At 40.9% G+C, this 14,764-nt stretch overlaps 1 protein-coding gene across 2 annotated transcripts in view; it reads right to left on the bottom strand.

The window, feature by feature from the left end:
- Positions 1 to 14,764, bottom strand: part of FGD4 (FYVE, RhoGEF and PH domain containing 4) — a 124,316-nt gene that overhangs the window by 27,582 nt on the left and 81,970 nt on the right. For both annotated transcript variants that reach the window (XM_077827837.1, XM_077827847.1), the window contains exon 5: positions 1,748 to 1,837. In XM_077827837.1, the coding sequence (XP_077683963.1) occupies positions 1,748 to 1,837 (90 nt within the window). The remainder of the gene's footprint in view (positions 1 to 1,747; positions 1,838 to 14,764) is intronic.

Below are 14,764 nucleotides of genomic sequence, written 5' to 3'. Positions count from 1 at the left end.
CCTCAGGCAAGGAGTTCCACAGGATGACTGTGCATTGTGTGAAGAACTTCCCTTTATTGGTTTTAAACCTGCTACCCATTAATTTCATTTGGTGGCCCCTAGTTCTTATATTATGGGAACAAGTAAATAACTTTTCCTTATTCACTTTCTCCACACCACTCATGATTTTATAGACCTCTATCATATCCCCCCTTAGTTTCTTCTTTTCCAAGCTGAAAAGTCCTCTTGTTAATTTATCCCCTTGATGCTCCCTTGTTGCCCCACACTGTGTCTCATAAAACACTGAGCTCAGCATGATGTTTTGCAGCCATCACCCTGAGCACTTTGCTTGTACATTGGATCCCCTTGTCCTTTTAGAAAATGAGCGCTTTGGAGACAGGGGCTGTGCCTTCATGTGTGTTTTAAGACATCTAGCACAACAGGGCTCTGATTCTGAATCTGTGCTTTTGGTACTACAGCAGTAGAATTAAGAAAACCCCACCACCTACAGAATCATAGAAACGTAGGCATGGAAGGGCTTATAAACATTACATAAGTATTATTTTAATTACATTTAGGGATATAAACACAGCCTCCACCATTCTCCTTTTTTTCCCCATGATGCTAGTAGTTTTAGGTGCAATCTGTAAACTTTTCTCTGAATTTTGCCTGATATTTTGGAAAAACTTGCATGGAGAAATTCATCTTAAATTGGGATTGTGAAAATACTTCTACAATGTCAGTCAAAAGAGACTAAAAGTAAATTTGAATATTTTACTGTGATTTCTTATGCCCCTAAAACAATGCTCTTATTTGCAAGAAAGGTCTATTTTTAACACATGTTCATGTAAGACAGCTATGTTAATCATTTCTCTCATATTCATGAGAGCCAAAACAGATATGCCTAAGCAGTCTGACAGCTACCAGCTGTTTAATATAGCAATTAGGACTTTTCAGACCTGATCTTGATTTACAAGCTCATGTGCTAGACCAAGGAAACATCAACATGAAATGAAGATGAAAAACACGGTTAGCTGACAAAGCAATGCATGATCAGAGATATCTAGGTATAGTGGATATATATGAGAAAGTAGTCAGGCTCAAAGAAAATTAGAGAACTGCAGATAGTTTGACATTTAAGAAATGACAAATATAGTTTGAAGCTGTGAAAAGTGCAAGCACGCAATTCTTCCATCACAGAATATGAGTAACTTCCATTCACTTTAATAGAAATTAGGCAGATCATGTGATGGAAGAATAGAGAAGAGAAGGTTTAAGATGGGATGCTTCTCTTCGAGGTCACTGTTTGAAAGCTGGCTAACATCAGTAAACACCAAAGTTCTCCCAGAGACATTGTTCAATGGCTTAGTGTGCAGGTGATTACATCAAACACATACCACTAAACATTGGCACCCTTGTTGGTAGTTTCAGTAAAGGCCAAGAAATGAATGAGCAGAGAGGTGAAATTAGCCTCTCCTCTTTCTAGGCTGTCCCACTGGTATGGAAGCTTGCACTTGTATTGCTCACACTGTGGTCTAAACACAAGAGTTCAGTTTCTACGTCCATCAGGGACCGGTATATTTTGCAAACATTAAAATTATTTAAAAACAAAATGAAGTAGTTGTGGCAAATGACTGCTTAGTTGAGAGGATTAGCAGAAGGCAAAAACCCACAATCCCTTAATGTGGTTTTTACAAACAGATAAAGCTCACATGAACTGCAGTATAAGTAAGTAAAAGAATGAAGCACTTCTTAAAGCAAAATTCACCTTGTCTAAGAGGTCAAGTCGGCTGACATAGGCTCTTTCCGTATGCAAAAGCTCATCAGCAATTTTGTGACGTTTCTCCTCATCTGTCTCCTGAAAAAACGTAAGATTCTTTTTCTGAATAGTTCAGGATAATTCAAGGTCTACATTTAATTAGTAACCTTTTTTCCCCCCCAAACACAAAGTAATCCAAAATGACATAAAATTCCCAAAGGATTTACCAGGAAGTAAAAATCAGGAGCAGTGCAGAACACACACAAAACATGTAACAGTTTTCCTGTTTGTGCAGATGGCTTTCTATTATTACTAAGTATTTGCCAAACCCTTCCATACTCCCCATCCCAGGTTCCTACCCAGTTGAACAACTACTGCCCTGATAATTACCATTAACATTTCAGAGCTGGATGAATTAATTCTTATTTTTTGCCAGATGAATTCAGCCCTTTTTCTGGTTTCCAATATAGTTTAAACTGACTGTTCTTTGCACAACTTTGTTAGTTAATCAAAATTATTGCACAAACATTTTATGTAGACAATCAGGCTATGGATTCCAGATAATAGGTTAGCTGCAGTAAGAGTATTCATCAGAGCTGTGCAGGAAATGGATTTTCTGTTTCATGGGAAATTCCACAATTCTGAATTCCACCCCCCATACTGAAATTCCAAAAATTATTATTCCAGATCATTTTGTTCCAATTTCAATTTTTTAAAAATATGATATATTAAAAACCAGAAAAGAATTGCAACGGAGTCATTCTGAAACAGAAAAATTGAAATGCTCCATTACAAAAGGCTTGAAACAAAACATTTGAATCTCAGGGGGAAAAAAAAATGAAATCAACATTTCCATACAACATTTTGATTTTGATGAAATGGCATTCTCTAATGGAAAACCGTCCCATGGAAAAATTTTGGAACAGCTCTACTATTCACTTGTGTGGCTGTTCACCTTATTCACATGGCGTGAAATCCTGGCCCGATGAAGTCAATGGGAGTTTTGTTATTGGCTTTCATGGGGCTAGGATTTCATCCAAGATATTGTTTCCACTACGTGGCTGTAAGAGTAAATCTTTTATTAAGAAGAGGAATTGAGTAAGTAATTTGTGGTGCGAATCTTCCAGCAAACACATTTTCACGACTAAGACACACACGTGCTGCAGACATCTTTACAAACGTTTGCAGAACACTGAAGTACATCACTTTTATTTGATAGTCCGTTAGCGGCTCATTTTTTGTAGTATTCACCCAAGCTTCAATGCTATTACCATCCTTGAAACGTTAGTATCTGCAAGCAACTGAAACACACTTCGGTCCTAAGCTTTAGGGCTGCCACCAGTCATATTGCTGCATGCCAAAACTTTGCCCTTCAGACTTAAGTAGCTGCTTTGACAAGACAGTCTCCATTAAATCTGCTTAACCATATAATGACCACTGTATTATTGGAGCTTATAAAATAGCACTCCTACTGTCTACATGCACTCAGAAGCACCGCAGACACCAGAAAAGCTTAAACAACTACAGGATGCTGTAGGTTAGTATTATAATTTACAGATAAAGTCTTACATTTGGACTTTACAAGCTACAAAGATTCTTGGTTTTTCTGCAAAAATTATTTGCCCCTCCCCCCCGGCCAAAATCCCAGCAGTTTCCCCAAACCTGCGGGAAGAACCATTTCACTACATATTTTCAGGGTCCATGTTATTTGCATGTATTACAGAACCTAGTTAAAGGAAAAAGCAAGCAGGGACCAGACTTGTTAAAATAACGCAACTGTGATATTGCCAACGCAAAGCATTAAAATTATCACGAGTTAGGGACCTCAAATGTGGGAGATTAAAAAAAAAAATCCTACCATTTTTAAGCCAAATACATTTAAAAAAAGTTTGCCATCTGCTTTTTCCCCTTTTAAGGGGAAGCTTCCCACAACCAAAGGGAAAATTTTTTTGGAAATCCCTTCCAAAATTTTACCTGAAACACACACAAACGTGTATGAATTTCCACTCTGGGCCATCTCCTAACCCCTGGGGTGGAGAAGCTGTCATTCTATCCTCTCTGGTCCTCTGCTGGATCACCACCCTGGTCTCTCCTCCTGTCCCATTTCCTTCACTATCCCACTGACTTCTGTCTCCTGCCCCCATATTTTCCCTCCTTTTCCCTTTATATTTCCCCCACAGTTGCCTTCTTTTCCTCTGCATCCCTATTAGTCTCTTCCTAAACCTTTTCATCTTCCCATCTCGTTTAGTCTTCTCCTACCTCTTATGTTCCTCTGAACCACCTCAGCTCCCTCTTGCACCCGACATTCTCCTCTCCAATCTCTTCTCTGGACCCTATGGTAGATGGACACCCAATTTCCTCCTCCCCTCATCTTCTCCTGCTCCCACATTGCCCCATCTCCATTCAATATGCTCCTGAATCCTACGCCTCCTCGGTCTCCTGCTGCCCCCCTTTCTTCTCTGTGCCCCACTCAGGGCTGGTCTACATGGGGAAATTTACCATCCTAATTATATCATTTGCTTTTACGTTGCTTTGGAAACAATATAAGGTAAACTAGACAAAGGCACTCTTATTCCAGAATGGGAGCGTCCAAGTGTGGAATTATACTGGTGTAACTATAACAGTAAAATTTACCAGAATTATGTTGGTAAATTTGCTCACGTAGCCAAGCCCTCAAACGCCAACCATGCTTTCTCCTAGTCTCCCACTCTGTATCCCGATTCAGCTATTCTCAGCCTTCTGCTGCCACTGCCATCCCCATGTGTGTCCTCACTCTCCTCTGCTCCCCAGATTCTCCTTCTCCTTGTGGTCTCCTGACTAGTCCCCCAACCACAAAACAACAACTATTTCCATAAGGTCAGCCTGGTTTCACTCTCATTGAAATAGTGGGAAGTGGTGGCCAATTTAGTAGGGGTAGCCTCACTTTCTTATATGGACACTGTAGGGAAGGGACACTCAACCTCTCCAAACTTCTGTATCCCTTCAAGGAGTTTGATTGGTCTTGCGTACCCTCAAGTTACACCTCACATAAAAACTACTTGCCTACAAAAATCAGGCATAAAAATAGAAAAGGGTCACAGCTCGCTGTTACTGAAAAATTGCTTAGTTTTTCATTTTTACTATATAATTATAAAATAAATTAATTGGAATATTGTACTTACATTTCAGTGTATAGTATACAGAGCCATCTAAACAAGCCATTATCTGTATGTAGTTTGTACTGACTTGGCTAGTGCTTTTTATGCAGCCTGTTTTAAAACTAGGCAAATATCTAGATGAGTTAATGTACCCCCTGGAAGACCTCTGCATACCCCCAGGGGTACACATACCCCAGGTAGAGAACCACTGTGTTGGAAGACCTGATGTGCTTGGCCCAGTTTCTATGCACCATGGCACAATGAGAACACCTGAAATACCAATGCCTTGGCTCACAGGAAATAGGTTCCCCAGTCTCAGACTCTATTTTAGGGCCATGTGAGATGAGTGAAGGTAAGTTTTCAGATGGGGCAATGTAGGAGAGGGGAAGTGAGTCTTCTTTGCAGATCGAATATTGGTTATTACGAATCAGTGGAAATAACTTTTAGGTTATATTTTTAACATGTTCCTAACGTGGGTATGTTATAAAAATGAAGCGATGTGAAGTTGAGTTTCCAGTTACTGTGGTTGTTTAAAGAACGAGTAGTACTTGTGGCACCTTAGAGACTAACAAATTTATTTGAGCACAAGCTTTTGTGGGCTAACACCCACTTCATCAGATGCATGCAGTGGAAAATACACACACACACACAGAGAGCATGAAAAAATGGGTGTTGCCATACCCACTATAACGAGAGTGATCAGTTAAGGTGAGCTATTATCAGCAGGAGGAAAGAAAAACTTTTGTAACAATAATCAGGATGGCCCATCTCCAACAAATACGGTTGTATCGTAGAGCTTGGCTGTAGACAATGGATCGTGTGGTGTAGTCTGGATGAAAGCTGGAGGCATGTAGGTAGGAATAGCTGTCAGTAGGTTTCCGGTATAGGGTGGTGTTTATGTGACCATCGCTTATCAGCACTGCTACAACCGCATTTGCTCCAACCCCTCAGACAGAGACAAACACCTACAAGATCTCTATCAACGTTCTTACAACTACAATATCCACCTGCTGAAGTGAAGAAACAGATTGACAGAGCCAGAAGAGTACCCCAAAGTCACCTACTATGGGACAGGCCCCATGCTTATTTTTTCCCCCTACTGTTACTCACACCTTCTTGTCAACTGTTGGAAATAGGCCATCCTGATTATCACTACAAATGGTTTTTTTTCTCCTGCTGATAATAGCTCACCTTAACTGATCACGCTTGTTATAGTGGGTATGGCAACACCCATTTTTTCATGTTCTCTGTGTATGTGTATATATCTATCTAGATAGATATAATCTTCCTACTGTATTTTCCACTGCACGCATCCGACGAAGTAGGTGTTTTAGCCCATGGAAGCTTATGCTCAGATAAATTTGTTAGTCTCTAAGGTGCCACAAGAACTTCTTGTTCTTTTTGCTGACACAGACTAACACGGCTACCACTCTGAAACCTGTGGTTGTTTAGTTATAGGAGCCTGGAAAAAACTTAGAATCTCAGGGGAAATTTTAGAAGGAGCCTATTTTAAATTATTTCCTGTGTCAAAGACTTAGCTTAAAAATTATGAAAAATTCAGCTTTGCTCTGAAGAATTAGGGTATTGAATCTGATGATTAAAATCGTTAATTAAAGGGATGAAAGAGGGATTTTAGACCTGCTTTACATTCAAGTCTCAGCCTTAATGATGGAAGAATAACAATGTCTCCAATTGTCAAGAATTATAACATTCATAAACCAGTCGGAGAACACTTCAATCTCTCTGGTCACGCAATCACAGACATGAAGGTCGCTATCTTAAAACAAAAAAACTTCAAATCCAGACTCCAGCGAGAAACTGCTGAATTGGAATTCATTTGCAAATTGGATACTATTAATTTAGGCTTAAATAGAGACTGGGAGTGGCTAAGTCATTATGCAAGGTAGCCTATTTCCTCTTGTTTTTTCCTCCCCCCCCCCCCCCAGATGTTCTGGTTTAACTTGGATTTAAACTTGGAGAGTGGTCAGTTTGGACGAGCTATTACCAGCAGGAGAGTGAGTCTGTGTGTGTATGGGGGTGGGTTTTTGGAGGGGGGTGAGGGAGTGAGAGAACCTGGATTTGTGCAGGAAATGGCCTAACTTCATTATCATGCACATTGTGTAAAGAGTTGTCACCTTGGATGGGCTATCACCAGCAGGAGAGTGAATTTGTGTGGGGGGGTGGAGGGTGAGAAAACCTGGATTTGTGCTGGAAATGGCCTAACCTGACGATTACTTTAGATAAGCTATTACCAGCAGGACAGTGGGGTGGGAGGAGGTATTGTTTCATATTCTCTGTGTATATATAAAGTCTGCTGCAGTTTCCACGGTATGTATCTGATGAAGTGAGCTGTAGCTCACGAAAGCTCATGCTCAAATAAATTGGTTAGTCTCTAAGGTGCCACAAGTACTCCTTTTCTTTTTGCGAATACAGACTAACACGGCTGTTACTCTGAAAAATGTCTCCATAGTATGATATGTACATGTATATGGACAGAACATGTGTCTCTCTTCACAACTAGGAAAATTGTTAAACAGATAGTGAAAGTGGGAAAAAATACAGAATTTTTCAAGAAAATGTATAAACTATTTTATATATTTCATGGAATTTTTGCATACTCTAAATAAGGCATATTTTGCAAAAAAAGCAAAACAAAAAAACAACCACATTTTTCTGACTATGATCAGTATTGTGCCAAACTACTAATGACTTATAATTAGATTTTTTGTAGTTGTATACAAACAACTTAACATTTTAAATAACAAAAATGGAACATACAAATAAGAATAGCAAGATAGATAATGTACTAGGGCCACAGCATGCCTTCTTGGTTAAGCGGAACTTTCCACTGACCTCAGTAAAGAGGTCTATTTAAAAAAACTGATGGCTTGATATAGCTCCAGGAAATCATCTATTACATGAAATATCACAAAGGAACATAAGAAAAAGAAGTATTCTCTATTATACACAAAAGATTAATATTAAATGAAAACTACAAGATTCCAAAATGTTGATTAACAAGGTGTTGGGGTGGGTGGGTGCGGGCTCTGGGAAGGAGTTTGGGTGCGGGAGGGGACTCTGGGCTGGGGCAGAGGGTTGGGGTGCAGGAGAGCATTTAAGGTGCAAGGTCCTGGCGGTGCTTACTGCAGCTCCTGGGAAGAGGTCACCAGGTCCCTACAGCCCCTAAATGCATGGGGGGGCCAGGGAGGCTCCATGTGCTGCCCTCACGCCCACAGGTGCTGCCCCCGCAGCTCCCATTTGTTGCTGTTCCCAGCCAATATGAAGCTGCAGAGCTGTCCCTTGGGGCAGGGGCAGCGCACAGAGCCTCCCTGGCCGCCCATGCGTCCAGGGGCTGTAGGGACCTGGCAGCCGCTTCCAGGAGCTGCAGGGAGCCTGCCTTGGCTCTGTGCCCCTGCTGTGCCACCAACTGGACTTTTAACGGCCTGGTTGGTGGTGCCAACTGGAGCTGCCAGGGTCCCTTTTTGACTGGGAGTTCCAGTGGAAAACCAGACACCTGGCAACCCTATGCTGCTATAAGTTATCTATTCCAGTCAGTAACTTGGAATAGATAACTTTTGTGTTCAGTCTTTTAACAGCTGGCTTTTTCAAAATATTTAGCCACCCAGACCAGAACACCTTTCCTGTTTCACCCAGCTCAACTGGCAAAATCCATGTATCAGACAGGACTGCAAATAACTGATCAGTTTACAGATGAAGCCTAAAATTATGCATTCTATGTGGTCTGGGTACACACCTCTTACTACAAAGTTATGAGTGTTTCTCCCCCTTAGAATCATTTTATGGTGATACAAAACGAAAAAACAAATAGTTTGCGTTTAAGTTACTACCTGAACTGAAAAAAGAAAAGGAGTCCTTGTGGCACCTTAGAGACTAACCAATTTATTTGAGCATGAGCTTTCGTGAGCTACAGCTCACTTCATCAGATGCATACCGTGGAAACTGCAGCAGACTTTATATATACACAGAGAATATGAAACAATACCTCCTCCCACCCCACTGTCCTGCTGGTAATAGCTTATCTATAGTGAGCAACAGGTTAGGCCATTTCCAGCACAAATCCAGGTTCTCTCACCCTCCACCCCCCCACACAAATTCACTCTCCTGCTGGTGATAGCCCATCCAAAGTGACAACTCTTTACACAATGTGCATGATAATGAAGTTAGGCCATTTCCTGCACAAATCCAGGTTCTCTCACTCCCTCACCCCCCTCCAAAAACCCACCCCCATACACACACAGACTCACTCTCCTGCTGGTAATAGCTCATCCAAACTGACCACTCTCCAAGTTTAAAACCAAGTTAAACCAGAACATCTGGGGGGGGGGGGGGGGAGGAAAAAACAAGAGGAAATAGGCTACCTTGCATAATGACTTAGCCACTCCCAGTCTCTATTTAAGCCTAAATTAATAGTATCCAAATTGCAAATGAATTCCAATTCAGCAGTTTCTCGCTGGAGTCTGGATTTGAAGTTTCTTTGTTTTAAGATAGCGACCTTCATGTCTGTGATTGCGTGACCAGAGAGATTGAAGTGTTCTCCGACTGGTTTATGAATGTTATAATTCTTGACATCTGATTTGTGTCCATTTATTCTTTTACGTAGAGACTGTCCAGTTTGACCAATGTACATGGCAGAGGGGCATTGCTGGCACATGATGGCATAAATCACATAAACCCCCCCCCCCAGATGTTCTGGTTTAACTTGGTTTTAAACTTGGAGAGTGGTCAGTTTGGATGAGCTATTACCAGCAGGAGAGTGAGTCTGTGTGTGTATGGGGGTGGGTTTTTGGAGGGGGGTGAGGGAGTGAGAGAACCTGGATTTGTGCAGGAAATGGCCTAACTTCATTATCATGCACATTGTGTAAAGAGTTGTCACTTTGGATGGGCTATCACCAGCAGGAGAGTGAATTTGTGTGGGGGGGTGGAGGGTGAGAAAACCTGGATTTGTGCTGGAAATGGCCTAACCTGTTGCTCACTTTAGATAAGCTATTACCAGCAGGACAGTGGGGTGGGAGGAGGTATTGTTTCATATTCTCTGTGTATATATAAAGTCTGCTGCAGTTTCCACGGTATGCATCTGATGAAGTGAGCTGTAGCTCACGAAAGCTCATGCTCAAATAAATTGGTTAGTCTCTAAGGTGCCACAAGGACTCCTTTTCTTTTTGCGAATTCAGACTAACACGGCTGTTACTCTGAAACCTGCCTGAACTGAGACATTAAGCTGTGATGTGAAAAAAGCCTGCAGAGATTAAAAAACATATTACACTGCCATAGTTAAAATATTAGCAGTATGTAGACATTTTTCATAATCCTGCAATAGATTTACAAATCCTGTGAATTTACATCAAACTTTTTCTATGAACTACATCCCAATTTATTTGAGGCAGTTTCTACTGAAATTTGCAGATCGAAGTAAACTAGTATCAGTCCCTTACCAACAAAGCTTTTCCAATTCTGCCAGCAAACTGGAAGAGGGTATGGGAATATAGAATATGATTCTTACCTTTCCAGACTGAGTCCTTGCCTCAAAGGATTTACAATCTAATACAGCAAGTGACATATGAAGGGTGGGGAGAAAAATATAAAGTATGTATAATTTTTATATATCATCATTACTGCCAAACTCATGTGTTCAAAAATCATTAGTTGGGCCCCAGAAATAACGAGTGGCCTAAAAGCAATGAGATTTAAAAATATAATTCATTTGAAGTTCCTTTTTATTTGACTTCTGTTTGAGCATTTAAGTCACACGGACTCTACATTTTCAAGCTTTTCTCTGCAACCAAGTGGGCTAGAAATATAATTTAAATGAAGACTGATGTTCTCATGCAATCTCTTGGTTCCAGCAGCTGGTGCTTTAAGGCAAACTCCAAATAATATGAGTCTTGCGATAAAATCATGAGAGCTGGCAACATTATTATATCATCTTATTTACTAAGTACATCTCTCTCTTCAGCTTCCCTTCAAGCTGCCAAATATTACAAATATAAAATTTATTGTGTATCTACCCACCTTCAAGAAAGGGTATACAGATTTCATTACCCCTGAAGATGTGACCGCACTAGTTTAGACACTGCGGTCACCCCTATACACAATGCTAAAGGGATGACCTTTTGACTATTCTTCCCTAGGGAAATGTAGCAATGTTCACACTCTGACTTCTGTCCCTTCAGGGAAGGCAAAGCTACAGAACCTAGGGCATAAAGGAGAGCTGTTTTCTCTGTCTCACAAGTGTGGCAAAAGGTGTGTCCTTTTCAGGCAGAAAGTTCATCATACAAGAAACTGTCCCGTCCTCTTCACGGACGGAAAGCACACCACATCACATCTGCAGCGTGCATGAACTCTGGGATACTTAAGTGTGTCTACAATATTGCAGCCTGTAGCACGGCCACTGAAAGCACATGTCAAACAAATGCTTTGTTTACTGAAAATACACAATTGATTTTAATCTCTCTAGAACACAATAGTCTATATTCTGATTTTCCATTACCTTCAAAAGGGGTAGTCAGACTTGTTTCTTTTCTTTTCTTTTTTTTGGGAGGGGAGGGGGTGTCTTCAGTTAGTTCTAATGGAACACTTCTCCCAGAGTGTTCTCTCATACAGCTGTGGCATTTTTGTACTATTCAGCCTTTGTGTTAGAAAAACACATCCCATTACACAAGACTGGCAATTTTCTTAAGATCTTCTCTTTAAAGGTCTTTTGCCATGTGTTATTTGCAGTTCTTGATTTTTTCTTACATCCTGTAAAGTGTTTAAAACTCAACAAGTTCCACACAGGATTATTTTCGCAGCAATAACAGAACAACTCTGCCACGTCGAGTGACCATTTTGTTAGAACCCCTTTACAACCCGTAATTCCATAATGCCTTAGTCAGATCTACCTGCTATAGAACTGAGAGAAGGAACAGAGAAGAGCATTCAGAATTCGCTCTCTATTATGAGCTCTGGTTTCACATTAGTCCCCAGCCTCAAACTCAGCCCCATCCTTGAAGCAATGGATCTACTTATCTTTTTTAGACACATACATTCAGAAGGCAAGAATATTTCCCTCTCCTCCTTCTCTTTTCTTAAATTTTAGGAATACATTTCAAAGCATCAAAGGTGCTGGGCAAGGAATATAGCTGGTAGTTTACATAGTGGCTCTCTAGCTTTTAGTACTGCAGCTCCATTACCCCATCTTAAAAGTTGGTGATTTGCCACAGCCAATTTTTATTTTTTGTATTTCACACTAGATTCAAGAAGGACACAAGACTGAACAGTTCTGTGACTTTAAATGTCTACAGTTTAACTATATACACTGAGCTAATCTAGGTTTTTAAAACTATAATTTGATTTTATGGATTTTTGGCATGTTCAGACACCATAAGATTTTAGTGAGAAGACTGGGCCCATTACAAACTGCATAGTTGTGCAATATTTGGTTGAGTATCTGCTAGTTTCCAAGTTTTAACCATTTCTATGGTTAGTTTGCACAGAAATCACCGCTTAAAACTCAGCCTTAGAGTGATAACTGGGAGCAAGTGAAAGCAGTATTTTCATAGCTTTATCACTGACTTCTTTGTACTCTACTTCAACAGAAATCCAGAATTCCTGGTTTGTTGGATTTGAAAACTTGGTCTTCAGTGTGATTACTTGACAATTCTAAGACTTTTGTGAGATGAAATACCTAAGGTTGGAATGGAGTAAACTGTTACCTAGATCAGATTTCAAATCTAATTGGTATTTGCAGATTCATATCCAACTCCAGGAAAGTATTCATCAAAATGAGAATACAAACCAGAAAAAAATGAGTTAATATTTGGTCTCATTAGAATTTTGATCACTTTCCCTCTTTTAAAAAAGATAAAAAGTCTGATAACATCTCTAAGTCTGGAAACATCTCAGTAACTCTCTTTTCTATGCAGCATCTCCAAAGACAAAGCTTTTTTATAAATCCCCTGATTTTCTCTTTCAGATCTAGCATATCTGTATTCCTAGTTTGAAGTGTTAGGTTCTGTGCACTCAATTTGCCAAATATGTCCATCAGGTAAATCAATCAAATGCGCTCAAGAAGCCCCCCTTACAAACGTAATCTGCAAGGTCTGTTTTCCCAGGAGAAAATTCTCATTTTTTCAAGCAATTTAAAGATGTGTTGTAACACTTTCCCACATGACAACCACCTGACTTTACTGTGAAAGGAATGTAGTCAGAACCCATCTCAGCACATTATACTAAAATAACATGTTCACTGCCCAGGATTTTACATTATTTTAACAACAATGTTGAGGGCCTCATGTATTTCAGGGTGCAACTTCTTTGATGCCAAAGCTTGGCAAGGAATCATTCAGTTTCCATGTTGCTGCTCTTGCCACTTTCTTTACTCATGGCTGCAACCCCAATGGTCTCTCGAGTTATAGCTGCTGCCCCATCTGTGCACAGCCACCCTCAGACATAGCCCAGTTAAGACCTTCATCCACTATGAATTTACTGAGGATCATGAGTACTTCCTCACTGGTTGTTCAGGTCGGGGTTTCTTTGCAAAATAAAAAGTCCTTCAACTATTGCACTTACTTTTATAAATCTCAGATAACACAGAAGTTGAGCCATGTTAGCTACGTCTGTGGTTGATCAAGCTACAGTGCAAATATTGACTCTTCTTAAATTTGTTCTATCAACTGGTCCTGGATGTTTTCTGCAAGGTCATCAATGCACCGATGGAAGGTGTTATTTGACAAAGGAATGGTTTTTCCATGTCATGGCTGCTTGTTTCCCATATTAGAATTCTACACATCTATTACTGCTGGAATGAGACGGGTCCTGTCAATGGTATGTGCTTGTTTGCTTTTTGTAATCTGCATGGCCACATAAAATTCCTCTGAGGAGTTGCCTCTTTAGACATGACTTGGGGGGGGGGGGGAGGGAGGGAATGCTTTAATTCTTCTAGTTTCTGAAGGAAAAAGCATGGCTTTTGTTCACGAATTCCAGGTGTTGGTTTCTAAATGCTCTTGGCATCATGTTTTCAGTTACTAACACTTGAAAATAAATGACATGTTGTAGCTGTGGACGTTCTGCAGTCACACTGACATGAATATCCAGATATAATAGAACTATCATTGTGTTATCTACTTTTCTTCCTCTGCTGTTGAACTTCACTAAAATCACCTTCTTTGGTCAAAGATATTTTACATGTAGGCTTAGCACTTGGCAAAAATCACTCCATTATCAAGACAAGACACACCTGTCTCCACCTCAGTCTCCTTGCCCTATCTGCTGGCACTGGTGCTGCTGCCAGTACTGGGAGCCTCTCTTGATATGTTTACACTTCTCACAGCAACCCCCCAGTCCGAGTAGACAGACTTGGCTAGTGATAGGGTTGCCAGTTGTGGTTGGATGTATTCCTGGAGGTTTCATTATGACGAACTTTAACTGAAGATTAATCTTTAATTCCTGGAGACTCCAGGATAGTCCTGGAGGGTTGGCAACCCTTGCTAGCAGGACTCACGCTACTGTGCTAAAAACAGCTGTGTAAACATTGTGGGTTGGGCTGGGAGGTTCATTGCCATGGGCAGTGATTCAGGCTTTGAAGCGTAGGGGGAGGAGGGACTTCAGGGCCTGGAGCTCCAGCCCAAGCCACAACTTCAAAGCACTGTCTACACAGCTATTTCTAGAGTGCTAGCGTGAGACCCACTAGTCCAAGTCTCTAGCCCTGGGCTGGGCTGGGGGCGCTTGCTTCCATGGGGAGTCCATGGGCACTACAGGCATACGTTTTGCGCCCTTTACTCCAGCAGGGGGCTCTAAGCTGAGAGACTTCTGACTGACTGCTTCCCTCAGCAGGAAGTCTCTCTGCTGAGAGCCCGCCCTAGGGGTGGAGGACACAGATGCTGCCCCAGCA

The sequence above is a fragment of the Eretmochelys imbricata genome, chromosome 1, assembly GCF_965152235.1.
Source record: "Eretmochelys imbricata isolate rEreImb1 chromosome 1, rEreImb1.hap1, whole genome shotgun sequence".
Taxonomy (NCBI): domain Eukaryota; kingdom Metazoa; phylum Chordata; order Testudines; family Cheloniidae; genus Eretmochelys; species Eretmochelys imbricata.
Note: the sequence above shows the minus strand (reverse complement) of the source record. Positions and strands in the feature narration are given on the sequence as shown.